This window comes from Anolis carolinensis, chromosome 3 (assembly GCF_035594765.1).
Source record: "Anolis carolinensis isolate JA03-04 chromosome 3, rAnoCar3.1.pri, whole genome shotgun sequence".
Lineage (NCBI taxonomy): Eukaryota > Metazoa > Chordata > Lepidosauria > Squamata > Dactyloidae > Anolis > Anolis carolinensis.
The window spans coordinates 98,436,528-98,463,277 of NC_085843.1; the positions used below are offsets into that span (position 1 = coordinate 98,436,528).

General features: G+C 38.8%; 1 protein-coding gene across 6 annotated transcripts in view; it reads right to left on the minus strand.

Moving 5' to 3' along the window:
- The window catches only part of nhs (NHS actin remodeling regulator), a 282,551-nt gene that overhangs the window by 15,646 nt on the left and 240,155 nt on the right, over window positions 1–26,750 (minus strand). For 3 of the 6 annotated variants that reach the window (XM_008107269.3, XM_008107270.3, XM_062975220.1), the window contains exons 2-6: window positions 19,016–19,168; window positions 14,717–14,850; window positions 10,366–10,428; window positions 8,060–8,252; window positions 367–498 (exon numbers count right to left, since the gene is read on the minus strand). In XM_008107269.3, the coding sequence (XP_008105476.2) occupies window positions 367–498; window positions 8,060–8,252; window positions 10,366–10,428; window positions 14,717–14,850; window positions 19,016–19,168 (675 nt within the window). Of the gene's footprint in view, window positions 1–366; window positions 499–8,059; window positions 8,253–9,629; window positions 10,340–10,365; window positions 10,429–14,716; window positions 14,851–19,015; window positions 19,169–26,750 lie in introns of those variants that run through there. The other 3 variants (XM_003218867.4, XM_062975219.1, XM_008107271.3) reach the window with 3 other exon arrangements.

Here is a 26,750-nt window from a genome sequence, read left to right on the forward strand (position 1 = left end):
ACTTTCACTGAATCTAGTTACTTTTTATGTACATACTATGGGTATAGAAACAAACAAAAAGAGAATAATACACCAAAAATAAAGTAACTCATTACATTCAAACAATAAGGGCTTGACATATATATCTATATTACTTAGTAAGGCCCACAGCAGATCAATACTGAAGGCTATAATGAGTAATATAGTTTGGCTGGCAATATAAAAAAATAAAGACAAAATGAAACAAAAATACCCAACACAGTCTATTTGAAACTCTAGAATCATAAAAGCTGGCGTGTTCCTTGGAAAGCAGTTTGGAAGGCAGGCTATTGTTGCAGTTAAGGCAAATAGAATGCTATCTAGTCAAGAGTTGTATTTATACTACACCTATTTCTTGTTGGACTCTTCTGGGGATGCCAGAGATGGTTTTCCTCCTTCTCAATTTCCGTCTCCGCTGTAGCACGGATTGTGAGTGAACAAGAGAGCAGCGTATACTAGCCTCTCTGTCAAAACCAACTCCTGCAACCCATAAATAGGTCTCATTAGCTTTTAGAAATAGTAGACAAATTGTTATGACTGGAAGACAGTGGAGGTCATGTAAGCACTTTGGATTATGCCTATAAAGAAATATAAGGCAGACCCTGTACAACTCTCATGAGAATTATTCACTGTGATCCACAGTTTGCTTCTAAGCCTGTTCCCTCTGAGCAGCCTGCTTTGCCAAAAGTCACAAAGGGAGGAGAAATGAAATTAAAAGGGGGAGGGTGGAGGTTAAGCATTATTGTTAGCAAGGAACCTTTCAATTGTAATGGTTTGCTCATTTATTATTGATATGCAAGCATCAGCATCTGTGAAATGAATACTAGCATCCAAGACTATGACCAGCTGCAAATAGTTTAAAAACTATTGGTTTGTGCTGCAGTGAAATTGTGAGGAAGCAAAGGAACAATGACAAAGTCTGATTGTGTATTTATCTTTTCTTACTGTATTAAATGTCTATCATGTATTAACAGTGGATAAACATTGTGGATGTTGAGACATATCTGAATGTTCACACTACTAATTTCCACTAGTGTTTACACTACACAGTAGTAAATTTCCTTGATTCTAATTCTTAAAGTATTGTTGTTGTTCTCATAGGAGAGCAGCTTAACTCTAAAGTGATGGTTGTCAACCTTTGGCTTTCCAGAATTCCTGACTTTGGATATGGTTGATGGGAGCTGAAATTGAAAACATGTGGAGAACCAAAAGTTGAGAATTACTTTTCTAGACTATCTCCAAAGTACATGTTAGGTTTCAGCTAGTGAAATTGTCCTGTTTTTCTATTTGCTTTAGTCAAGTTTAAACTATCTCTTTGCCCCAACACCTGATGGTTATCCACATATGAAGAACGGAGTCAAATGTTTTGAAATACACTAAATCTTTCATACAAGGAACAGCTGAAAGATGAGAACTAAATGTTAAATCCATTCTATAAAAAGCTCTACTTTTATTATTCTTTCCTCTTCACTACCAACCTAGTATGTACTGTGAACGGTGACACAAACAAGACCAATCTAATATATAAGTACATCCATGATTAATTTTTAAGAGATTTAGAAAGCCGAAAGATAAGGTTAAATGACACCATGTACTACTATTTGAAATCACATGCAGCTGTTTTATTCTACATTGAACGGTTGGTCAGCCTAGCCCATTAGTGTCTACCCTGATTGGTACTGGCTTTCTAAAGTCTTAGCACTTTTAATAGGAGATACTGGGAACCTGAACCTTGGGGATTCTGAATTGAAAACAAATTGTCTAATATTGAGTTGGTCTATGAATAGGTTACCTTCCCTATAGTTGCTGACACTGAAAATGAATCTACATGAGCCAGTCTATCAATTTGATGCCCTTATAAACATTGATTTTATCCTGCAGAATCCTAGAATTATATGCCAAAGAATGTGTAATTATATTACAAGAGTGGCCTAAAAGAGAATGATGGTTTCTTCAAACTACAAATCTCAGGATTTAACTCTCTTAACTGTATATGTAACAGATAATGTGGAAGTGTAGGTACATTCTGGTAGAGCCTGGTTTGATTTGTTCCATGTTGTTTAACCCTTGAGCCATAGTAAATCACACTGATCCAGCAGCATAGATCTATGAATGCAGATGGCACAGTGGGCTGAGCAGAGTAGATTTGTCTCGACCTTTCAACACACCATGCAAAACCATCAACTACAAAATCTAGAAGTAAAGAAAATTATTCTAAAATATGCTAAGTAGACAAATAACTCATGATTGTCATGTGTTACTGGAAAAGACATTAGAATAAAACGGGAAAAGGGAGATAAAACTGGAAAAATCTATTCAATTGGGTAAACATATGAGAAACTGACCCATCAACCTACTGCTTAGATTTTTGTTTACATTAGATGTTTCCATACTAGATTTTTCTACATCTGTGAGTTATAAATCAGCAACAATGGCCCCTTCTGAACTAAGATGTTGGGGCAATAGCTAAATAGGATGTAATTTGAAACACATCTACAAGAATTAAATATGGGGGAGAGCCAAAATCACCACCCAATAAATTCCTGACCAAAAATCTATGTTTTCAGTGTGCTGTATAATTATATCAACCATAATTATACGTGGACATACACACACATAGTACATTACATACAAATGTGAAACACAAAAAAGTAACTTTTGGTAAAAGTTCTTCTTGAGATCTACTACAGGAGGCCCCAGACAATAATTTATATCAACCACCACGAATGCGGACAGAGATACTTATTTCAGAAAGGACAAAAACACTATACATTCTACTTGCCTTCATTCTTTTACAACATTGCGAATAAGCTAAAACTTGAGGGTGAATGGGAGGAATCAGAACGTAAACTTTCCAAGCTACTCCAACAATTTGTTAGTGATAATTTACTGACATCTGTAGTTGCTGGACTAAGCCATTTAGAGTAGCTGAACATTGAAATGAGTTGAAAATTCCCACAAATATTTTTGCCCTACTCCATAATAAATAATTAGACTGTGTAGTTCTGATTGTCATTTTCTTATAAAAGAATTAGAAATCCAATGTTAGTATTAGCCTTCAAGTGAAATCTAAATATACTGCCCGGAACCCATAGAGCTTTATGAGCCAAATGATGCTTTATATATATATTCACTAAGCAACACGGAAAAACTACTTGAAAAAGAGGCAAAAGACTGATTTGAGATTTGTTTGTTATAAAACATGGACAGTAGCCATTGAAAGGAAAGCATTAAACATTACTTAACAGCCCCCCCAAAAAACTTTATGCAACTCTTTGGATCACAATTAATCCAGCAAAGAATGGAGTTCAAATTTGTTGACATCTGTTGAATTCTGTGCTAGATTGTTATCACTGATTAGGAATTACTCCTAATCCATCAATTATATAGTTCTCAGAAAGAGCAAGCATTCCCACAAACACTTAACACAGTTGCTGTAAGAATAATCTGAGAGCCAAATGTCTAGTCTGAAATATCTATGTGCTGTTATATACATATATTAAACTATATGGGCAAATATATAGAGAGAAGTATGAATAGAATATACAGGACAGATATTCAAATACATTAGTATTTCCTTTCAACAAGTACCAGATAATAAAGAGTGCTACTTTTTAAACACTTAGAGAAAAAACATGCATATTTCCCCCCTGATTATTCAATACTCCTATCATTAGTAAGGTCAGTGTGCCTAAGTGGACTGGATGTGAGCTAACCAACTGAGGCGTAATTTAGACAAGACATGGGTAGATGATGATTGTAAGCAAATAGATCTGGGAGCAAAACACGACTTGTTATAGACTTGGCTTCACTCTAAATGAGAGGCATTAGTATTTTAGGGGTGCTGTTAGATCTGCCATTGCTTTTTTCAAAGCTCTGACTAGCTTACCAGCTACTTCCCCTCCTGGTAAACATGGATGTGAAGGACCACATCCTGCACAGACCTGCCCAACAACTGCCACAGAGGCCCTGATCTGTTCCCCGTGGTGGTGAGGGTGACAGTAATCAAACTTTTAGGTGATACTTGCGGGCCGCTTTCTACAGAAAGAACTGGCCCATTTGGTGATGGCATTTTTGCGTGTATATGTTCCTTCAAATTCCTGTAACCTTATAGCCACTTCATGGATTTTATAGGATGCTCTCTGATAAAGAATACTCAGAGCTAGTTTTGTCAGTTCCTTCCTCTGAAATACAGTCAACAGCAACTGGTATTCATTCATAATCTCCTATACAGGTACTAACCAGGGCTGATCCTAATTAGCTTCCAAGCTCAGATGGGACAGGTGCACCAGGTGCCTATATACAGAGCTTTTAATGGATTTTAACTGTATGTGGTATCTGTGCCTCACACAAATGGGTTTTCTATCTGCACAGATTCCTATTTGGAAAGTTCAAGCACTGAATAGCATGGCAGAAACACTCCTCACTGTGCATGTCCTATCCCAACAAGCTACTGCCCCCCCCTCAAACAGAGTATCTTTTCTTTCAGATGTCCTCCTGCTTTTTTTTTTTGCTGAATTCTCCCTTTCTCTTCTTTACTCTTTATTTTTCATTCTCATATTTTACCCTCCCTCCCCTCTCCCCCTCCCTCTTTCACTTTACATCATATTTCTGTTCTCTCCCCTTCCTATGGCCTCAAAGGCCCTTTTAAAAACTTTATTCTGTCTATAACTAAGGTTTTCCTGTTATAAAGTGTCTTAAAGGAGGAATATTGTGGAGAAATGTGGTGTTAGTAAAGGTTTCACTCCACAAACACTGAAGAACAGGGCTTTCTGCTTAAAACTGTATTGTTGAGAGAAGTTCCTTCCAACTGCCTCAACGAGTGGGTTCAATCAATCCCTTACATACACTTTTGGTTTTGCTAACCAAACCATGCAAGTCTCATAAAGTTGTATCTGCATCTTTGGTACTGATGTCTTTCTCAGATCCTGGCGCATCTGCTACTCTGTCATGATATCGACAGAAGGGGGTCCTTCCTTGTGGCATATGGCTAAGGATAAGTTGATTCAAGTCTTCGCATAAAAAACATGCTGTGTCTGATATCCCACCAGAATTTACTGTTACAAGCACTAAAGCAGAAATCCAAGCATTCTAAGCCTGCAGATAGAATCAGTCATGCTTCCATCTATGATCCTGACTCTGCCAGCATTAACACCTCTATCATTGATTTCTGCACCTGTTTTGATCTTGGCAACTAGTACTGATGCTTCTGTGACTTCAATGGTGCCAGCAGTAGTCGAAAGTTCTTAATTGATCCCAGATTCTGGTCACCTGAGCACAGATTATCAGTTGGTATTTCTTCTTGATATAAGCACTCTGCTACACTGGCTTCCTCTTGACATCAGGTCTTGCTTTCTCATTGTCCACTTTGTCCTTCTCCAATGTGGGAGAGATCACCATTCATCAAGGAATGCTCCTATGCCTCTATTCGCCATTTGTTTTGCAATCAATAACATAGGTACCGAGTGAAGTCAACTTTTACATGAATATTGTATATTAATAGATACCTATAAGAGCATTTGTGGAGGGAACATTCCTATTACTTTTACTATTAGAATTCATTGTCATGAATTTTGTTATCGATATCTAATTGTTGCTATTATAGCCATTCCAGATCTCCATGTTCACCTCATGGCCATCCTTGATGTTAATCTCCAATTCTACCACAGTATGATAATATGATGCATTGGTTTCATCAAGACAACATCATGCATCTTCTCCACCTAGAACCATCTTCACCATATTGCATCCTCTTTTATCTCCTATTGCTGCAGGTTCTCCTTTTGTGCTGCCTATGGCTCTGGTACTGTTAGCTACCTCCACCTCTACACCAGCCTGCCCTAGATCCTCAGATTTTTACCACACCTCTGATTACTCAGTTGACTGAATTGCATCCTATGCCTCTAACATGTACCTCTTCAGTCACAACAATCCCAATAGCCTCAACAATCTCAACATTCTGTGTTTTCTTATTCATTTGAGAATGACTAGGAGTCTGATTCCCCTTCACCTGGCTTTCTTTCTTCTCTGGCTTCGTCCAATTCAGGAAATGTTGACAATACTACTCCAGGCTTGTCCTCTGAAGATGTTATTTTCTGATATAGCACTTAGGATGGCCAACATTTCTGACATCTATGTTAGATATGCTCCAACCGCTTATCCAATTTTTTGGCTAGTAGATGCACAGTCTCTTACTTTTGCTAGGATTCCATTCCTACCTGTTTCGCAAGAATTAATAAAGCGGTCTTGGCTGAAACCAGCCTTGCTCCATCCATCTCTATGAAGGCTGGAACATCTCTACCAAACCCAACAAGAAGATTCTCCCTATTTATTCAGCAATTCAACTTCTTATGGACTGGACTGCAGACCTAGTGCAAACCCAATGTTTCTCTTCAGTTCTCCAGTGGCCTGATTCACCATCCTCTGGTAAGCATCACAGTTACCCATTTATATGAGGCACAGATACCATGATGAAGAAGAATAGGTTGTTTATTTATAACTATGGTTCTTTGACTGTTCATCTGTAGCATTGCACAAAACCAACCTACCTGATACCTTTCAGGTCCCTATGTTTTCCCCAACAGACTTAAAAACTGAGGGAACAGTAGATTGGAGAGCTAGAAAATGCACAATAGTGTGAGGGGTAGCAGGATGTTCCCAGCAAGCTATTCAACTCTAGAACTTTTCAAAGGAAAGTCTCTGCGCAGATGTGAAACCTATTTTTATGACTACTTTTTGTTTGTTTGTGGTTACTCTTTTCATTACATCATGAGTGTATTGTATTTTTGCTGTTGTTAATTACGGGGACCCAATAAATAAATACTTTCCCAGAAGAATGTATTTCTGGGGAAAGACAGTTTTTCTTTTAATGTAATGCTATCACCATGGAATTAGATGAAAAACAAAAAAGTAATTGACTAGTTCCAATCAGTATCAGCCAGAGGCGCTGATGCTAGGGATAAGGGTAATTACAGGTCTTAGTCTGAACTTTAAAGGACATAGCTAAGGTGCTGAACAAATTTGGGGGGTGATTTTCAGCTCTTTAGAGTTTAGATAAAAATTTGGAAAAGCCAGTAGATGCCAAGGGTTCAAGTGCAATACTAAACAGAATTCCCATTATAAGGATGAGCTTGTATGAGCATTTGGATGGCAAGATCTTAACATTGCACATACACAGGGAGGAAAGTGAAACCTTTCCTTTTTGCTTGAGTACAGGTTCTTTTAAGGTACAACTTGGAAGCAAGCAAACTAGATTCAACTCATGGCTAGACATCCTAATTTGTAAACCAAAACCATAGAACCAATGTAATCAATAATCACTATTTTCTGTGTTCTGACATGAAGAACAGATAAACAAAATAAAAACAATTTTCAGTGTACTTGTAGACAGAGGGAACATACAAGCTTAGAGACTTGTACAGGATTTATTCGTACCAGAAACCATAAAAGAGAAATTATTCTCTCCACAAAAAGTTCCACTGGTTGAAATGATCTACTCTAGTTGGGAATAAAATAGATTAACCCAATATAAATACACTTAAATTATAATATCAATACTTTAACTTTTTGCCTTGAAGCATTATAAAATATTTTTAAACAACAGTTAGAATCTGCTTGTTTTTCTTATTTGCTTTCGAACATACAACCATAATGTTATGAGTGACCTCTCTGCATTTGGGAGTTCTGTCAGTGTGTCAAATGTAGTTGGCTGGAATGGCAAGCATTACTCCAATGCATGAAAAGCCTACACAATGCAAAAGCATGATGCAAAAGCACAATACAAAAGCACAATGCAAGAACAAAAACAACAAACCCTACAACCATGCCATTTCATTTCAAATATAAACACACCAATGGCAGTGGTTATTCATGAAAGAGCACTTTAGCTCAATGGAATGTGTTAAAGCTTAGCTAAATTCCTGCCTCATAAACTTTAATTTTTTTATCACAACCCCATGTTTAGGGGTACGCTCACCATAATAAAATTAGAACATGAACAACTTTTTGCCAACAAAAAAAAAGAAGTACAAGAAATCTGTACCAGTGACATTGATGGGGATAATGCAAGAGGAAATCACTTGGGCATCTTGTTTCATTTTCTCCTCTGGAGTTGGGAGAGGAAGTGCTTTGCTCCAGTTGGTTTGCTTATCCAGTGTAGAAGGGATATTATGTACTGGATTTTTCGGTCTCTGCCCTAACATGACATCTGCGTCGTCTTCCTCTGGATGGTGGGACTGTAAATGAATACAATCAAAATCAGTATCTGCTTTTTCACAATGTGAGATCGCCTTTTAAAATATATCCGCATGTGAGATTTGGAAGTAGATTGCAGGAAAGGAGGAAACAAGGATTTGTCGATAGTTCATAACAACAGGCTATCAATCTTTCAACAAATACATAGTAGACAGGAGGTAAAACCCATCTAGCTTGCTGGAAATATTTCTATACTGGAAGCCAAAACGAATTTCCAGGAAGAGGAAAAACATCCAATTTATGTTTAGTTTCTGCAAGTATGTATGCAAATTTAAGTTCATTTTGTTAGCTATGTGCATGGACAAATATCCGTTGCAAATCAGTTACATGCAAACTTTCTGCCTATCACTATATCCAAGTTATGTAACTTGGCTTACACAATGCAGGCTGATTTTGAGTCACATTACGTGGAAATATTTTGCTAGAATTTCAGCATGGTTTCAAGTTAGGTTCAAAGAAGTTCACAGAACTTATTTCCAAAGATAATTTTTACCTATTTAGCTGATCCTGTCTATGAAAATACATTTTCTGAAATGAAGAAAACTGAATTTGAAGGAAACACGGAAAGGATCAGGATAGATATTTAACACAACCAGAGGTGTACCCTTAATAGTAACCCAATTATCAAAGAAAAAATGAAACTGCAAAGGTTAAGTCACCACCTTAAAATTTGCAGGATATCTAGAACGCATGCAAAAATAATTCAGAATATACTATCCAAACTATAAGGCACGCAAGATAAAGAGGAACTAAGAGAGCTGAATCATACAAAAAGAAAACACAATTTTTGAGAAGAAAGCATGACTATTGTGCTTTGTTGTTTTACCAAGTGAGAGGAAAAAAAGATTAGAAGCAGTTTGTTGAAACAGATGCCTTTTGAAAAACTAAGCTGTTTGAACAAGCTAGTTGAGCGTAAAATACTCCCCCCCCCCCAAGACTACCAAATTATTCATTTTGCATTTATTTTATTTTACCTGAATGCAGCCCTAGTGGAAGCTTGCTAAGCATGGATTTTCACATCTAGTGTTAATTTCTGTTTTCTGTCGCTTTGGAAGATTCTACCTTTCTCTGCAATCTATCCTGGAACATTTTAGTTCTTTCAACTCTTCTTAAAGCTCCAATATTTAATTGGCTCACTCTGTCTGCCTTGAACAGCCTTTAACATTTCACTCATTTTTCAAATGATTGACACTACCAAATAATTATAGCTTTTTTCTTCATCAATGCCTTAGGGGACATTCTTTCCATAGGGCCAGGACAAGCTCACAACTATTCCTTAACTCCCTTGCTGAAGTGAGTAGGAAGCCACACTTTACTGCTACTTGTCCAAGTAAAGTTACATCAAATTGGTTGCTTACCTTGTCGGAATCTTCTGCAAAACTGCCCACCAAAAGGGCAAAAATACGAGGGACCTGTCTTCCTCAAAAATATTTTCTGCCATCCCTGGGTTAGAAAAACACTGCAGCTTTCTTTATCTGGTCAGCTTTTGTGCTGTTCCCAGCAGACATGAATGGCTCATATAAACTACTAACACAAAAGAACTTTGTTTCCTAGGTAACATCTGAAAAAAAGTTGGTGTATGGAGGGGGAAAAAAGCCCCACACAGCCTGTATTTTGTGGCTGATTCCTTCCCTGCATAACAATAGATTGCTGGACAAAGAAAGTGAAGTGACCTGACCACAATTTCTGACTGTCTGCCAAAGCTGCTCTTTAGCAAACAATGGCAGTGATAACAGGCCATAGGGGAGATCCATGATTTTGCTTTGGTGAGTCCCCTTTAGATGCTGTGGTTTTACAAAATTTCTGGCTGGCATTTTCCCCTTCAGAGACAATTTTGGTCCAGGCTTTTAAAACAAATCAGTAAAGGGGGATCCCATCTTATAAGCTACTAAACCTATTAAATGTACACTAAGCTGCTGAAAGGATGGGGAGGTTTAAAGGGAGCAGAAAAGTTGGTGTTCCTTGTTGATAAGAGTGTAACACAAAGACAACAAAGTTAGTCAGCCAAAAAGCAAGCAAGCAAGAGAAAGGATTAGTGACTGGAGAGCGAGCGAGAATGAATGAGAGACTGTTATTTTAGTACTCTTCCAATACCTTTCTACTCCACGGGGTCATGTGGCAACACTCGGTGGGGGAGGGCGAGCGGGTGCTGTAAAACTATAAACATGAAATGTGGGGGGAAATGGTTAAAAAAAATTAAAAGACATACTCAAAATGATTCTGCTGCTTTGGTCAAAGTAGTACATCAGAGTTATATGTTGTCAATTTAAAACACGTCTTTTAGACAAGCCATTTCCCAATGGGGAAAAACTTGCCATTCTATAAATGTTTCATTTGTAATGAGGTCTTGTGTTGTTGCTCAGGATTAGCTCTGCAATTTTCCACCTGTGTAACTTCTACACCTAATTGTTATTTACACGGAGGGAGGCTAATGGGCATAAAAGCAATCACATATGCATGTCTCTGTCAAACAAGCCCTTTGATAGCTAAAAATGCTTAAGGCAACAATGGAACCCCCCCCCCCAAGCATGGGAGGAGCTGTTCCAATTCCACTGATTTCCAATGCATACGATTTTAAAGATTGTCTCATGTGTTCTCCTGTCCATTAAATGGGTGCTGAAAGCATCAGATATGTACTTTGCCCTTATTTCTCACAATTAGCACATACTGGGCTGCTGTGTGATTTGTTCTGAGAAACAAACATTTACAGCAGGAGTTGGCAACTATGAGGGGACAATTTCATCCTCTGGACTCACCACAGTCTACCATCAAAACATAGTGACAACTCATACTGTTTCATATTTGGTGGCAAAATGGAATAGCCTAGCATTTTTCTGACTAATTTCAGTAGCATGTCTTTTGGAGGAAGACCTGGGAGTTGCAACAATGCCCTAAGACCATGTGTTACCAATCCATGATTTTGATAATGATGGGCCCAGAGTTGCAAAATATTCTAAAAGAACCATTTTCGAGTTAGTAAGGGACAGTGCATACCCAAAGAACTAAGAACCTTGTCAACCTTTTGCTTCCGTGATTTGAAACATAAACCTGTGTTCACAATATTACAAAGTGAGCACTTTGAGCCACACTACTGATATTGTTCTACACCTGTCCCTAACAATTCTTTGTTTCTGAACATAACTTGAGCTTGTGAGCCTTCAGTGAGACCTTGATTATCGAGAGCCAAGGAAGAGGGCAATGGCGCAAGACAGAAGACTGTTGGTCTTTAAAATGCCTCCTGGACAATTGACCTAGGCTTAAGGATCTGCTCTGTTGCTGGAGATCCCAGAATTCAACAGGGTCTAAATGTCAAATTTTGGTATTTTCCAATTTTATCATCCCCTTGGGGGTGAGCGGGTTGCTGGGTCCAGTTCTTAATCAATGTGAGAGTAGTTCACTCATTGCTAGAGAAAACATAGATTGCTTCCAATGCTGTTACTTTAACAAAGTTAGATGTCATGAAAAAAGTGGATTTCAGAATGGAATGAGATTATCTTCATCACTGTTTCATATAAGTCACTTCTATAGTAAGCATTCTTCTACATATTCACATGAATAGGATTATTTGGCAGATTTTAAATATTTACTCACCTACAGCATAGTGACAAATGAAATTGTCTAGGAAAACTTTCCTTTTCTCACAGCGCCAAGGCTCAATTTTATATTTTGGATTCTGCTTCTCCTCCCCAAAAATGCCCCAAGTTAAAAAATCTAGCCAGAAAAGCACAATTTCCTGCTCTTTATGCAAAACTAGAATTAGACATCTTGCTACTTGCAGCATCTCCCCCACATTTCATTTTTGGGGCTGGTGCAGTCCATGTTACATACTGGAAGTGTAAAAGTTCATACCAACAACAACACAGTCAATGAGGACTTGGATAGCTGGGCAACTGCCCAAAATGTCTCGTACCATTCAAGAGTCATCTGCTCATACTTAGGGCTAAAGCTGGTGTTGAGGACATGTAGTGAAAAACAAACCCAGACCCAAACATTGTTGTGCACCCAGAAGTGTACAAGAGATTTATGCATTGAGTGTGAAAGTTATGTGAACATGGTTGTAGAGCTTCCTTCACACCTTTGCAATAAATGTAGTAACATCTGTTAAGTTTCCTAATGCATGCTGATGTTGAGACAGGGCTTACATGTATGCATACATTGCCCAGTTTTGTTCTCCAGGTAGGCATTCACTGATGTAAATCAGTGATTGCCTACTAGAGCTCTTGTTAATTGAAAATCAGAAGTCACTCATGAGCTTGAACCAATTCTTATCATACAATATTTTACATAATAAATACATCTCCCAATGGGTGTTTAGCTACAGCTGGTCCTCTGTATCCACTGGTTCTGCATCCACATACTCAACCAACCATGACTCAAAAATATCGGGGTGGGGTGGGGGAGGTAATTCCAAAAACTAAACCTTGATTTTGCCATGTGCCAAGCATTATACTTCTGTGCAGGGATACTCTACTGTCACCTCCTGCCATTTCACCAATTTTCAGGCTCTATTCAGCACTTGTTTGAGCCATTTACCATTTTATATAAGGGTCCCTATTTTACTATGCCATTTTATATATTGAGACTTGAGCACCCACACATTTGGTATCCGTAGGGGATCCTGGAACCAAACACCAGCTAATACTGTGGGCCCACTGTAAGTTTTAGTTCACAATTAACTTCTGTCAAAGACCATAATTGTTTCAAAGGAAATTGCCATGGGATGTTCCCATCAGTTGTCCCACTGACTCCTCCATTTTGAATGTTTCTCCCCAGCAAAGCCTACGTTTAGTAAACTAGCCATGGCTTACTGGAACGAAATGTATCTCTATGGTGGCACGTGAATAATTTGGGTAAGCTTGTGGTAAAGGATCTCCATATGTAATTTTTTTAGTGGTACTTTGGTGGTCCATTGAGAAGAATTTAGAGTGGTACACTGGAGTCACAGTTTTCAAAAGCCAAGCCAAAAGAGACCCAGGTTCAGATCTCAAGGTAGAAGGGGGGCAAGCACTTACCAAGGGCAGATGAATCATAAAGCTGATCTACCAATGGGGTATCACTGGCCTGCTAGTAAATATAAGTCACCAATGGGAAAATCAGACCTTGGTACTGTAATTTGTAAAAACTTGTAGCATGGGTCATTTAGGAAATGTAATTACCATTTCCAGTTTAATATAATAGCTAGAATTGCTGCATTTAAAAGGTCTTTTCCAAAATTTGTTTAATTTTTTTAAAATTATAAAATACTATGTTTGATTTATTAAAAAACTGAAAAATGAATAAAGAATCTGCAAATTAATTTCTCAAATGAAGATTTCTAGTGATAATGCTAATTTCAAAAATTAATCTGTAATTAATGTCTATATGCATACTAACCTATAAGCCAAAAGGTTGATTCTTTGGGATTTTGTTTCTATTCTGAAAGTCACTGAAATGTTATCATATAAACATCTTTCCTGTAATGGACAGCTTAATTTAAAAAAAATTAGAGCTAGTAAAAGAGCTAGTTCAGGACACCAGCAGGTGGTATTATTAGGGTGATTAAGTCCTGTTTTGCCAATAAGCTCAAACAGAAAAAGAGTTTTCTTTTTCACCCAAAGGTCTCCAGGTAACATTTAACTTTTCAGAGATCCACAGAAAACTAGAACAGAAATAAGAAGCTCATATTGGTTCACCATTCCTGGTTCAAGTGTAAAGACTTTACTATTATTATACTGTCCAAAGCAGTGGTTCTCAACCTGTGGGTCCCCAGTTGTTTTGGCCTACAACTCCCAGAAATCCCAGCCAGTTTACCAGCTGTTAGGAGTCTGGGAGTCAAAGGCAAAAACATCTGGGGACCCACAGATTGAGAATCACTGGTGCAAAGGGAGAACCTTCATGATTTCTTTGACCCAACCATGATTCCTTAAAATAGGTAATAGATGAAACCTTATTTTAAGTCTGAAACACTTCTGTTGACATTTCCTAAAAAGATAAATGTGTGTCTATATAGTTCAACAACATCTACGTTTTTGTGGTTTCTTGAAGCTATCGTTTTGTAGATGAGTCATAAATAAATATCACAAATAAGTCACCACGTAAAACTGCAATACATGTGCAAGTGTTTAATTTTACAAATTATAGTGAGATCTATATTACGGATATAGTAAATGTAAGAATCTATGTGGTGGCGAAGAAAGATTATAACAGGGAAATCCAAAAATGATGAGCACGATTGTCATTCATTCACACATCTCACTGATAGCTAAGCTGGCTTTTTAAGAAAGTGCTGGTGCTTTTAAGAGTAGCATGGCTTAGCATAAGTAAAGTTTGACAAGTACTGTTTCTTGAGATATTACCTGGCAAATCTCTGCCAGACAGAATTACAGCTATAGTTGTGTGTGGGTCTGGATAATCCCCATCTCCAAAAAAGATCAAAAACATATATGGGAAAAGAGAGAGAACTTACTTTTAGCAAGTGACGATCCTTTGCCTCTTTGTGTTTCTGATTGTAGGTCACAGGGAAAGAAGGAAAAGGGGGAGCCACCACTGAGATTTGACTCTGGGTTTTCTGTTCTCTGCTCTCACCCCGGTTTCGCTGCTCTGTTTTGCAAGAACAAGATATAAAAAGCAGACAGAGAAGACTTAAACCTCTATTCAGATCCAGTTCATCGTAAGTACAGACATATTGTATAAACTTGTGTATAATTTGTCAACATATATAAGTTGAGGGCATGTTTAGGGGCCAAAATTATGGATTTTGATATTACCTGTGGATGTTGGCAATCATTCTGCAGAGAGGGAAAAGCACCAGTGTCACCTGAGTGGGTCAGCCACCCTGGGCTGCCACTGCCATTTCCCCACCCAGACATTCAAAAAGGCCAGAAGTAGCACCACAGCAAACATAAGAGAGGGGGGTTGGTGCTTCTTTTGGGCTCTCTTGGGATGGACTAAGCTATTGCATTTCACAATTCTTCTCACAGGAGGGGATGGTTGCTTTTTTTGAGTTATGATGCCACACATTGACTTGTGGATAAACTGACCCAGGATTTTGGATTGCTTTTTTGATTAAAATTTATAGATTTATATACGGGGTAGATATAATTTTGAGCATATCCTTAATACAGAGTAAGCATCATAAAGGGATAGTCCTTATCAATTGGTACGTCATGATTATTATCCTCTTTCAAGATGGGATTTTTTTTATCGTGTTAGAAGTGAATTCAGCAAGTTGCTTCTGGTGTGAGAGAATTGGCTGTTTACAGAAACGTTGCCCAAGGAATGCCTGGATGTGTCACCATCCTGCCGGGAGGCTTCTCTCATGTCACCACATGGGAAGCTAGGGCTGACAAATGGGAACTCACCCCGTCTTATGGATTCAATCCACCAACCCTTTGGTCAGCAGTTCAGTTGGCACAAGGACCTATTCCAAGATGGGATGGGTCCTAACGATTGCTTGCCTAAGGGAAGGTGGGAAAAATTTATCCCTCTGTAGGTTTTTGCTATAAATCCCACAAACCTTTGCCTGGTTGGGGCTTGGGGAGTGAAAACTCCAAACATCTGGAAGACTAGGTCTTAAGGAGAACCTCTGAAAAGCCTAATTTGTAGCTGGGTCTCAAAGAGTCCTTTCACACTTCACAATAATAGCACCCTGATTCACTTTAGCTGAAGCATTCTGGAATTTGTAGCTTGGTGAGGCACTAGAGCTCTCTAGCAGGAATTTTAGATATCAATTCCTATGGATGTTAAAGCAGAATCATAATGTTATAATTGTGTAGTGTGAACAGTCCACAAACTACCACCATATCGCCTTTCCATACACAATTTAAAAGGCAATGCACTTCATCTTGAAAAATGCAATCTTTCAGTGTTTCTCAGACTACCTGAGATGGAAGATTGGCATCTTCCCTCTAATGTGCCAGGGACCAGTACCATATTTGCATCCTGTGGCTACAATTGTTTCTTTCCTTCCTGGAAACACACTGAGTGTGAGCAAGTTGATACTTTGAGGACTGGTATCAGTCTGTGGACCACCACTTTGAGTAGATCTGACCTGAACATATTTAGAATGCTTTCCAGGTATGTGATAGATCAAATTCAGTTGTTACTCTCAACTGGAGCAGACCTATTGAATGAATGCAAATTTGGCAGAAAAAATGGAATGCAAAGATACAGAATGGGGGATGCCTGGCTAGACAGCAGTGCATGTGAAAAAGATCTTGGAGTCCTTGTGGACAACAAGTTAAACATGAGCCAGCAATGTGATGCGGCTGCTAAGAAAGCCAACGGGATTCTGGCCTGCATCAATAGAGGAATAGCATCTAGATCCAGGGAAGTCATGCTCCCCCTCTATTCTGCCTTGGTCAGGCCACACCTGGAATACTGCGTCCAATTCTGGGCACTGCAGTTGAAGGGAGATGTTGACAAGCTGGAATGTGTCCAGAGGAGGGCAACTAAAATGATCAAAGGTCTGGAGAACAAGCCCTATGAGGAGCGGCTTAAAGAACTGGGCATGTTTAGCCTGCAGAAGAGAAGGCTAAGAGGAGACATGATAGCCATGTACAAATACGTGAGGGGAAGTCACAGGGAGGAGGGAGCAAGCTTGTTTTCTGCTGCCCTGCAGACTAGGACGTGGAACAATGGCTTCAAACTACAGGAAAGGAGATTCCACCTGAACATCAGGAAGAACTTCCTCACTGTGAGAGCTGTTTGGCAGTGGAACTCTCTCCCCTGGGCTGTGGTGGAGGAAGCTCCTTCTTTGGAGGCTTTTAAACAGAGGCTGGATGTCCATCTGTCGGGGGTGCTTTGAATGCGATTTCCTGCTTCTTGGCGGGGGTTGGACTGGATGGCCCATGAGGTCTCTTCCAACTCTACTATTCTATGATTCTAATAAGCATTGACTTGTCAAGTCCCCACTGATTCAATGGGTCTATTGGATTAATAAGAATAAGAATTGGATTTAGAGACTAAAAATTTATTTACATAACTGATAAAATGGTGAAGAAGGAGAATTCTGCGCTCCCGTCCCCTTAAATTTATGCCCAGAATAATATGCCCAGAGTAATATTCTTGCCAGCAATCGTAAATTAAGACAATATAGTATATCTTTAACCAATAGCAAATTGCTATTTAAAAAAATGAAAGGAAGGATAGTAATAAAATTAACAGTTTTATTTTAACCCAAATTGCTCAGGGGGGTGAGACAGCAAAATATATCAAAGTTGATATCAGGTAATTTGAATAGGAAATATTCAGGAAAGAAAATAATCATACTGTCTCTGTATGAGGCTTTTTCTTGTTTATTCTTTGCTGAAATGCTTCTCTCTTGGCCACAAGATGGCAGAAGATTAAAACAGCTGCACTGCAGAATCTCCCCCACACACTTTTTAAAGGTCATTATGATTGTATTTCCCTTTATAATTTTTATAGTGCTATCATGAGAGACGTCACCCACAACTTGCTGTTAAGCTGTGCCAAGAAAATGTTTAGTAATTGATTAGTTTCTTATTTTTAGCCTCTATCCAATTTAGCCATTCTAATCAGTTACTACCTATTTGAAATTGTTGAGATATGTGTACAAAACTTTGGTAAAATAATCATGTCAAGGGGAGCCTAACACTGAAAGAACGAAGGAAGGGACCCCTAAATTGGGTTGCTGTGAGTTTTCTGGCTGTATGGCCATGATCCAGAAGCATCATCTCCTGGCATTTCATCTACATCTATGGCAGGCATCCTCAGTGGTTGTGAGACCTCACAACCTCTGAGGATGCCTGCCACAGATGTGGGCAAAACATCAGGAGAGAATGCTTCTGGAACATGGCCATACAGCCTGGAAAACTCATAGCAACCCAGTGATTCTGGCCATGAAAGCCTTTGATCTCTAACTTGTTTCTACCAAATAAAATCCAACTCCAAGACAGTTTATAATGGTCCACATTGATTCTAGTCAGAACTTGAGAAAAATGACGTTTGGGAACCCCAAACTCCAGAATCCCTCAGTTAGAATGAGTTGCAGTCAAAATATTTTTTCCAAAGAATATGAAGCCTATATAGTTGGCTTCTTTGGCCTAACTTGTTGTCTGGATGTAATTATTCTCACAAATAAATAAATTTCAGGACAGTTTGGGTGCTTTTTAACATCCCCATGCCTGCACAATGACAAACTGTCATGCACCTCTGTTTGTTTAGGTGTTGTTTTCACTGTCAGAAAGGCATTTCTAATGTAATAGGCACCTTCCTCCTTGTGGGGAAAAGAATTTTATTAGGAAATAGGATGACAGTAAAATCTTAACAATCTCTCTGCCTTCCCCACCCCCAATTTTAGCCCTTTACTGTAGCATACAGCTTCTGTTTTGGGGCAAAATAAACAAAAAATCAAGTGAGAGTCAACTTGGTTATGTGTACTCTGGCAGCCGTCACACTCATTACCTCCAAAGCAAAGGAGATCTGATCAAAGGCAATAAAAGTCAAGTAAAAATGAATGGTTAAAGTGCCATTTTTAGAGAAACAACAAGCTTCTTTAGGTCATCAGGATATTTCATTTGAGCCAAGATTACAGAACTGGGATCTGAGAGATCCCAGTTTCTTATTCCCACCAAGCTTTGAATCTCACTAGGTGACTTGGGCCAGTCAATTTCAGTTTGATGCATCTCACAGGACTGTTGTAAAGATCAAGTGAGAGGACAGAACCTATGTTTCCTGCTTTGGATTCATGAGAGGAAAGACGGACTGCATCTGTAATAAATAAATTATAATAAGCACGATTTACCCTTTCTCAAGGCTCTCAAGTTCTGCTTTGCATGGTGATGCAGTTCCTCAACACAAGCCGGTCTGGTGGAAGGAAGGAAAACGTTTCTTTGCTGATGCCAAGGGGCACGGAAGTACACACTCAGTTTACTTTCGGCATCCAGGTTTGAGACAGCTGTGGGGTCAAAGAAAAAAGGACACTTACTCAATATGATCTTGGAATTCGGTATAGATTTCAACAACTATAAAAAGTACTTACTACAAACATATGTTAGGAGCAAAGAAAATTATTTCTGATAGCACCTAAATGGTAAGATTAGGTGTTGGGATAATATGAATGAATGGAGTGGTGGGAGATCTAAATTTGAACTAAACTAATTTGATGCATTTTAAATAAATTATGAATAAAATGAAAAACATAAACTAGAATAGCATTAATAGCAGATCCTGGGAGCTATTTTTTCTGTTTATCTATATATGACTACAGTCTAACAAACAATTCAGTAATTTTACAGATTTAGAAAGCCATCAGAAACTGGAATAGCATTCATATCTTAATTGAAGCATTAACAAATCTCATTCTCATTTTCACTGTATCAGTGGCATTATATCAGTTTCCTTGCACACTCTCCTGACATTTACTAGTAAACTCAGTAAAACTTGCATTATGAGTGAAAGACAACATTCATAATAGTGTTGGTACCAAATTCAAAAACAAATTTTGTGACATGAAAATCTCTGATAGTTACTTGATCTCTACCCCAACAGACTTGGTTTTATCTCTTAGACTGACAGAGTACTTATTCAACAGAGCTAACCAGGAAAAAGTCAATGAAACCTACAGGATTTCAGGTTGCCTTGAAAGGTATTGTATATCAAATATAACGTAACTTATAAACATCCTTTTGACTTTTGTTTCCTTCTTATACCTTCACATCTTCTTACACTGACACATTCCACATCTTGACCACAAATAGACATTAACCTTGCAAGAATGGCATATTTTAAAATTAATGCTTGAAGAACACAAGATCAGAATTGTAGTCCAAAAAGTGACTTTTCTAAGCTCTGCTCTAGCCAGCATAATCGAGGCAAGAAAGGATAATAATAATAATTTTATTTCTTAACCACTTCTCCTCCTGGCTCAAGGCAGGTTAAAGAATAATTTAAACACATACACATTGTAAAAATACCACAAATACATATACTAAATGTATTTTTAAATAAAAGATACATATGAAAATGTATTTCTATAAAATATATATTAAAATACACAAAACAGAGATTAAGCAAAGAACACAAGTTTAAAATTCATGCTTAAAAACTGGTTAGAGTTGTAGTTTGGTAGCAACTAGAAAGGCATTAGCCTTTGCTTTTTCTCTCTGTCGCACCAGAAGCAGGTATACACATACCAGGGCCAGCTTTAATCCTCCTCCTTTGCATTTTTGATGACCACCTACTCTTCTCTAAAGCCCATCAGCTTCTGTCACTGGATAAATCTAGATTCAGCAATGCATGGGTGGAGGCAGGAGAAGCAGGGCTCAAAGAGTCCCCTCGGATGAGAAAGGCAGGGTAAAAATGTTGTAAATAAAAATGTCAAATAAATTTAGCGATACTTCAACTGGGCTGATTTTCCTAGGCAGGGCTGCCTTTGCTTTAGTGCAGTGGTTCACAACCTGGGGTCTCCAGATGTTTTTGGCTACAACTTCCAGAAATCCCAGCCAGTTTACCAGCTGCTAGGATTTCTGGGTGTTTTAGTGCCATGATATGATCTGCTTCAGGGCAGCACCGGGAAGACTTAGGAAGGGGAGGAAGGGGGATGACACCACATTTGATTGGTTTAGCAAAAGTTTTTAAGGAAGCACCATTTGGGCACTTCGTCAGGACGCAACGGGTGATGTGTAAGCACGGCTCTGTTTGGACAGTCCTCTCGTGTGAATTACTGATTTCTGGGCTTGTGGGAACCATTGGTTTGAAAAGCATTTATATCTGTCAAAATCTAAGTTTCACAGCACATAATTACAATTTGATATCCCACTTTAACTGCCATGACAACATGCTATGGAATCCTGGGGTTTGTAGATCGGGGACGCAATAGAGCAATGGTTCTCAACCCGTTGGTTCCCAGATGTTTTGGCCTTCAACTCCCAGAAATCCTAGCAGGTGGTAAATTGGCTGGGATTTCTGGGAGTTGTAGGCCAAAACACCTGGGGGACCCACAAGTTGAGAACCACTGCAACAGACATCCCAGATAATGAATTTAAAGCACCCCTCCTTAACTGCAAATGCCAGTGTTCCATAGGATGAGGCTGATGGAATTGTAATCATTGTGCTATAAATGTGTGAGTTTAGGGCAGGCATGGAGAACCTTTGGCCTTCCAGCTGTTTTGGACTACTAACTCCTACAATCCTTTGCCACTGGCCATGCTGGGGCCCCTGATGAGGGTTGCAGGTAAACATATCTGGAGGGCCAATGATTCTGTGCCCTTGCCTGGAGGGAAAACCTCCCAGCAAATGCTTCTGAAAACAGTTTTGGAGTGGTATGTGCAGCAAAAAGTATCTAATGCACAGGATATGAAAACAGGCACCACAACATTGAGCAACACACAACATCCTGAGAAGTATCTGTTTGGTGAATGCTGACCATTCTCTAATCATGCTGCAGCTGATAATTATATTCAACTTGTATTATAAAGAAAATGAGATTTTTCTAGCTTTCCATTCCTGCTCATTACACCAATCACTCATTGCATTTTCTCTCAGCTTTCTCTCTCAAAAAATAAATAAGTAAATCAAAATAACATACTGTAGCTGAGCTGCGTATAGATGCTTGAAGGTAGTATGGCTTAGTTCATTCAGGCATGGTTTGTTCTAATAATAACAACACAAAGGCCAGCAAGAAAGATTTCTGCTCTATTTATTTTGATAGATCTAAGGGGTTTCCCCCCACGGCTTTGTCTGCTTTTCTAGACTTTTAAATATTCTCTCCCCTTCCCCCTTTAGTTTCTTAACCTTTACTTACTAAATCAAGCAAGTGATGTGTATGTGTGTGTGTGTGTACGTGTATGTATGTGTGTGTGTGTGTGTGTGTATATATATATATATGTGTATGTATATATGTTTGTGTGTAAACTCTCACTGGCATTCTAAATGAACAGGTTTTTCAATATCTACAAATAAAATGAAACATCAGGGATTTTTTTTTAAGAATTTTTGGAGAACATGATAAACAAGTTGTTAAAGGTAGAACTGCTACCTAATTGGGTGTTGGGGGAAACAACTCAATTGCATCTATGAAATGCATGCATAAATTGGGTTCAGACCTAATGAAAACCATGGTTTTCCACCAAGGTGAGCCTTGGGATCCTGTTCTTCTTTCACCTTCCCCCATAAGTTATCCTCTTTGTACCCTTCCAAATGTTAACTCAGATTTGGATTGCTCTTACACCTCTTGGGCTATGGTCTGATGCAAACAAAATACTGCTTAAAAACAGAACATGCACCAGCTTTTTCTCCAATCATATTTATTTTCAGCTGGCAGAAAATATTTGAAAATGGTCATTTTTGATTACTATTCGCAATTTGTAACTTATTGCACATGGTTGTTTTCAACATACAATAGCAGAAAAGAACTATGATGTGACTCATGGGGGGATTTGTTCCTGGATATCGTGTGGTTATGAGAAACTGCAGATAATGCTGAACTCCTTAGAAACAAAAGACTTCTGACCTAAGAATAGCATAGAGTTATTCTGGAGGATCCAGAAAATGCCTACAGAGGAAATATGTTGTTGGACATGGATGAATTAAACCATGGATACTTGTCCCATGGATATGGCGGTGATATTATGTTGTATTTTCTGTGCAAAACGTAAGTGAATTTCACACATATTCTCGTCTACCTGGGAACTAATTTTCCAATCATTTTGGAAATATTTTAAAAATATTTCTAAGATTCCTGCCCTGAGTGGATTCATTATACAAGGACATGGAAGCCCATGGTCACTTCTGCCCAATGGAGATGCCTCTGTAGAGGATCTTACACATTACCCTATTATTTTGTACTATGCTTCATTTTAATTTTTTAGATGTAATTATCCCAGCTATCCATTTATTTAAGTAATATGTTATCTCAGTTTTCTCCTATATGGGGTGGGGTCCAAAGTGGCTTGCATATTAAAACACTAAAACAATACAGCTGGTCCTCCACATTTGCAAATTTGACTTTTGTGGATTTGAATATTTACAGATTTCATTAATATGTTTTCTCTAGTAATTGCAAGGTTCCTCCAGTATGACTCTATGGTGAACTTCAGGTGGAAGTTGGTCATAGAATTGTATCTATAGATTTCTAGACAAAATGCTTTTCTAAGTATTTCTGAGGTCCTTCAATATGATTATATGGTCGACTTCAATGGAAGTTGACCAGTGTTGTGCTGGAAGTCCTAGAAATTCCTAGAAAAGTGTTTTTATTCAAGTTTTTAAAAGTTTTGTTTAATTCATGGTTTTCCCATTCTAATAACTCTGACATCAACAAAGGTGCAACGGGTATAAAATATAGCAAAATCATATCCGACTGAATATACTAGGAAGGTGAATCCCCTGAAGTACAAGTGGTCAATCCCCCTAAAGCCACAAGACAAGGTTGCTTCATGAATTTAATTAATTAGCAATGCTATTATATAAAGAATTGTCAATATAATAGCAAAACAGTGTAAATAGCAACAAGGCACTTGAAAACACTTCCCAAAAGCCTCCAATGGCCTTTTGGGGCCTGTTCCTGTCTCAAATTAGAGTCACAGTCTAAAGGTGCTTTACTGAGTGTTATAAAGGAAGTAAAATGCAACAGAAAACATCTGCTCATATCAGTTGTGCTTATGATCTATTCTATTCAGCAGCTGGAAACACTTGCTGAAAGGGCGCTTTATTCATGTTTAATGGCTGTGAGGATAGCTATGTTTGATAACTAAAGGTCAACATAAAGCAAATGTTTTCTTTATCCTCTCAAGATGTAGGGTTTTCAGAAAACCTCAGCACCCAAGTTTGGATCCAGATGAGTTAGGCTTCCATTTTAGATCCTCTGAAAATTTGTTTAGATCCTTGAAAATCTTGACACTCCTCAAAACCCTTAGAAGAGCCATATTTCTCTTCTAAAGGGATGTCTTTTTCAAAAGACTGACTGAATACACCAAGAACATGAAAGATCCCAAAGAGCAAGAGGCCAGTCCCACACCCCAATGACTGCATACCTCCCTTCCCCCAAAGCAACGCCAAAAGTGGCTAAACTGAAACATGGTTCTTATATAGTTTAACACACCAGGGCATGAGTCAGCAATGTGGCCCAATCTAAAGGCAATGAAACACACACATGTAGAAAGATCTCTTACATTACATTCATTCATATTCCAGGAAGTGAAGCCCAGTGATGGTCTGGCAAGGAGGATGAGAAGAGAGAATCTAAGTATGGAAAGGATAATCTGGGATAGATAAGTGGGAAAATCCAGCGCAGGCCTTACAAGATGGAAGTGGAACAAATGGGGTGAAAGGATAGTCTGGGATAGATAAGTGGGAAATTTTTTGGTGCTGGTCCACTATCGTTTTGGCATGTGTTCACCATATATCTGCAATATGTATTGAAGCTAAAAATTTGTTTAGATCCTTGAAAATCTTGACACTCCTCAAAACCCTTAGAAGAGCCATATTTCTCTTCTAAAGGGATGTCTTTTTCAAAAGACTGACTGAATACACCAAGAACATGAAAGATCGTTTTGGCATGTGTTCACCATATATCTGCAATATGTATTAAAGCTAACCTGGCAGGAACTCTGGCAATGTTGCAGGAAGAGAAAAATATTACAGGAAAGGGGAGAAAAAAGAACACAGGTAGAATACTTCCTGTTGTCCTTTCATGGTTTTCTTACTCTTTTCTGAAACAAGGAGTCTATCTACAATTCTTTATGAATGCATGAGTGACAGTCCATCTAGGTATCTTGGCAAGTGTAGGGATTCTAATCACTGGAAAGATAATTCTGACAAATTTCTAAATGACCCAATTTTTCTTTTTAATAGTCCAGTGTGGACTTTAGGGATGGGCAAATATCAGCGATGGGGTATGCAATGGCTCTGGAGGGGAACTTCAGGTGCTGCCCTTGCACACCTCAGTTGATTTTTTTAAAATGCATCAAAATTCCTGTAATGCACTTATTTATTTACTTTGTTTTATACCCCACCCTCTCTCATTGAGGGATTCAGACCAGCTAACGCTCAACAACAATTCAATGTCGTTCGAACCTAGGACAATACAAACTCAAAATACATATAAATCAAATACTCAGAAATTTTAACACTTCACATAAAACAACAATACATGATAAAAACTGTAATAAAACCAGCTATATTAAGAACCAATCTGTTTTGTTGCCATAGTCTGAATCCATTGTCATTTGACTTGATTACTCATTCTCTTCCCCAAAAGCTTCCTTCCAGAGAAGTTTTTATTTGCTTTTTTAAGGAAAGTAGGGAGGGAGGCATTCTGATGTCCTTAGGGAGGGAATTCCAGAGCCTAGGAGCTACCATCAAGAAGGTCATCTCTCTCGTTCCCACCAGCTGTACTTGAGACGGGGATGGGACCGAGTATAGGGCTTCTCCAGCAGATCACAGGGCTTGGGCAGACGTGTTACCAGGGGAGAGTATGCAGCGGAATCAGTAGCATCCAGATAATACCATGTGCAAAGAAACTCAGACCAGGCAGAGGAATTGAAATGAACAAAGGAAACTTTACTCTTGCTTGTAGAGTTGAAATACAAAACAGTTCTGCAATCATACAATGTCCATGTAGTTGCATAAGATCAATAACTAATCAATCAGCATCGATATATACAGCATAGTAGCTAGAGAGCCTTTCTTCCCAGTGCTCTCTCTAGCAAGCTCAAATCCCAACTGTCTTTCTCCAACTGTCAAACCAACCATCTGCCATCAAACTCGATACATTGTTTGAGGCGTGGCTTACCTCTGCAAAAGAGCTGAGCTCCCTTTTTGCAGAGTTCTTTTTGCAAACCAACTTTTGCAAGGATTTATTCCAAGGGATTTCTTTTACACATACATATACACATTAGCAAGTTGGCGTAATAAGACGCATATCGGGAGATGTGGCAGGACAGATAAGTTGGGCGTGAACCATTCAGGGCTTTAAAGTTTAAAACCAGTACCTTGAATTGAGCCCGATAGCAAACTGGTAGCCAGTGGAGCTACCGCAGCAAGGGGGTTGACCGCTCCCTGTATGATGCTCCAGTGAGCAGCCTCTCAAGGTATGGGTGCAGCTGGCACACAATTTTGAATTATACAGAGGCTCTCCTGGCCACCTCTGACTCCTGGGCCTCCAGGGTCAGTGATGAATCCAGGAGAACACCCAAGATGCGGACCTGTGTCTTTTGGGGGAGGGCAACCCTAATGAACACAGGCTGTAATCCTATACCCTGATCGGTCTCCCTACTGACCAGGAAGTCTTGTCAGGATTGTGTTTGTTTGTTCATCCTCATCGAGTCCATTACCGCCATAAGGCACTGGTTTAGGATCAGGATTGCTTCCTTGGAATTGGGTGGAAAAGAGTAGTAGAGTTGGGTGTCATCTGTGTAGAGGTGGCCCTGCACTCCAAAACTCTGGATAATCTCACTTAACAGCTCATGTAGATGTTAAAGAGCATGGAGGATAGAACAGACCCCTGTGGAACCCCACAGGACAAAGGCCAGGGGTTTGAA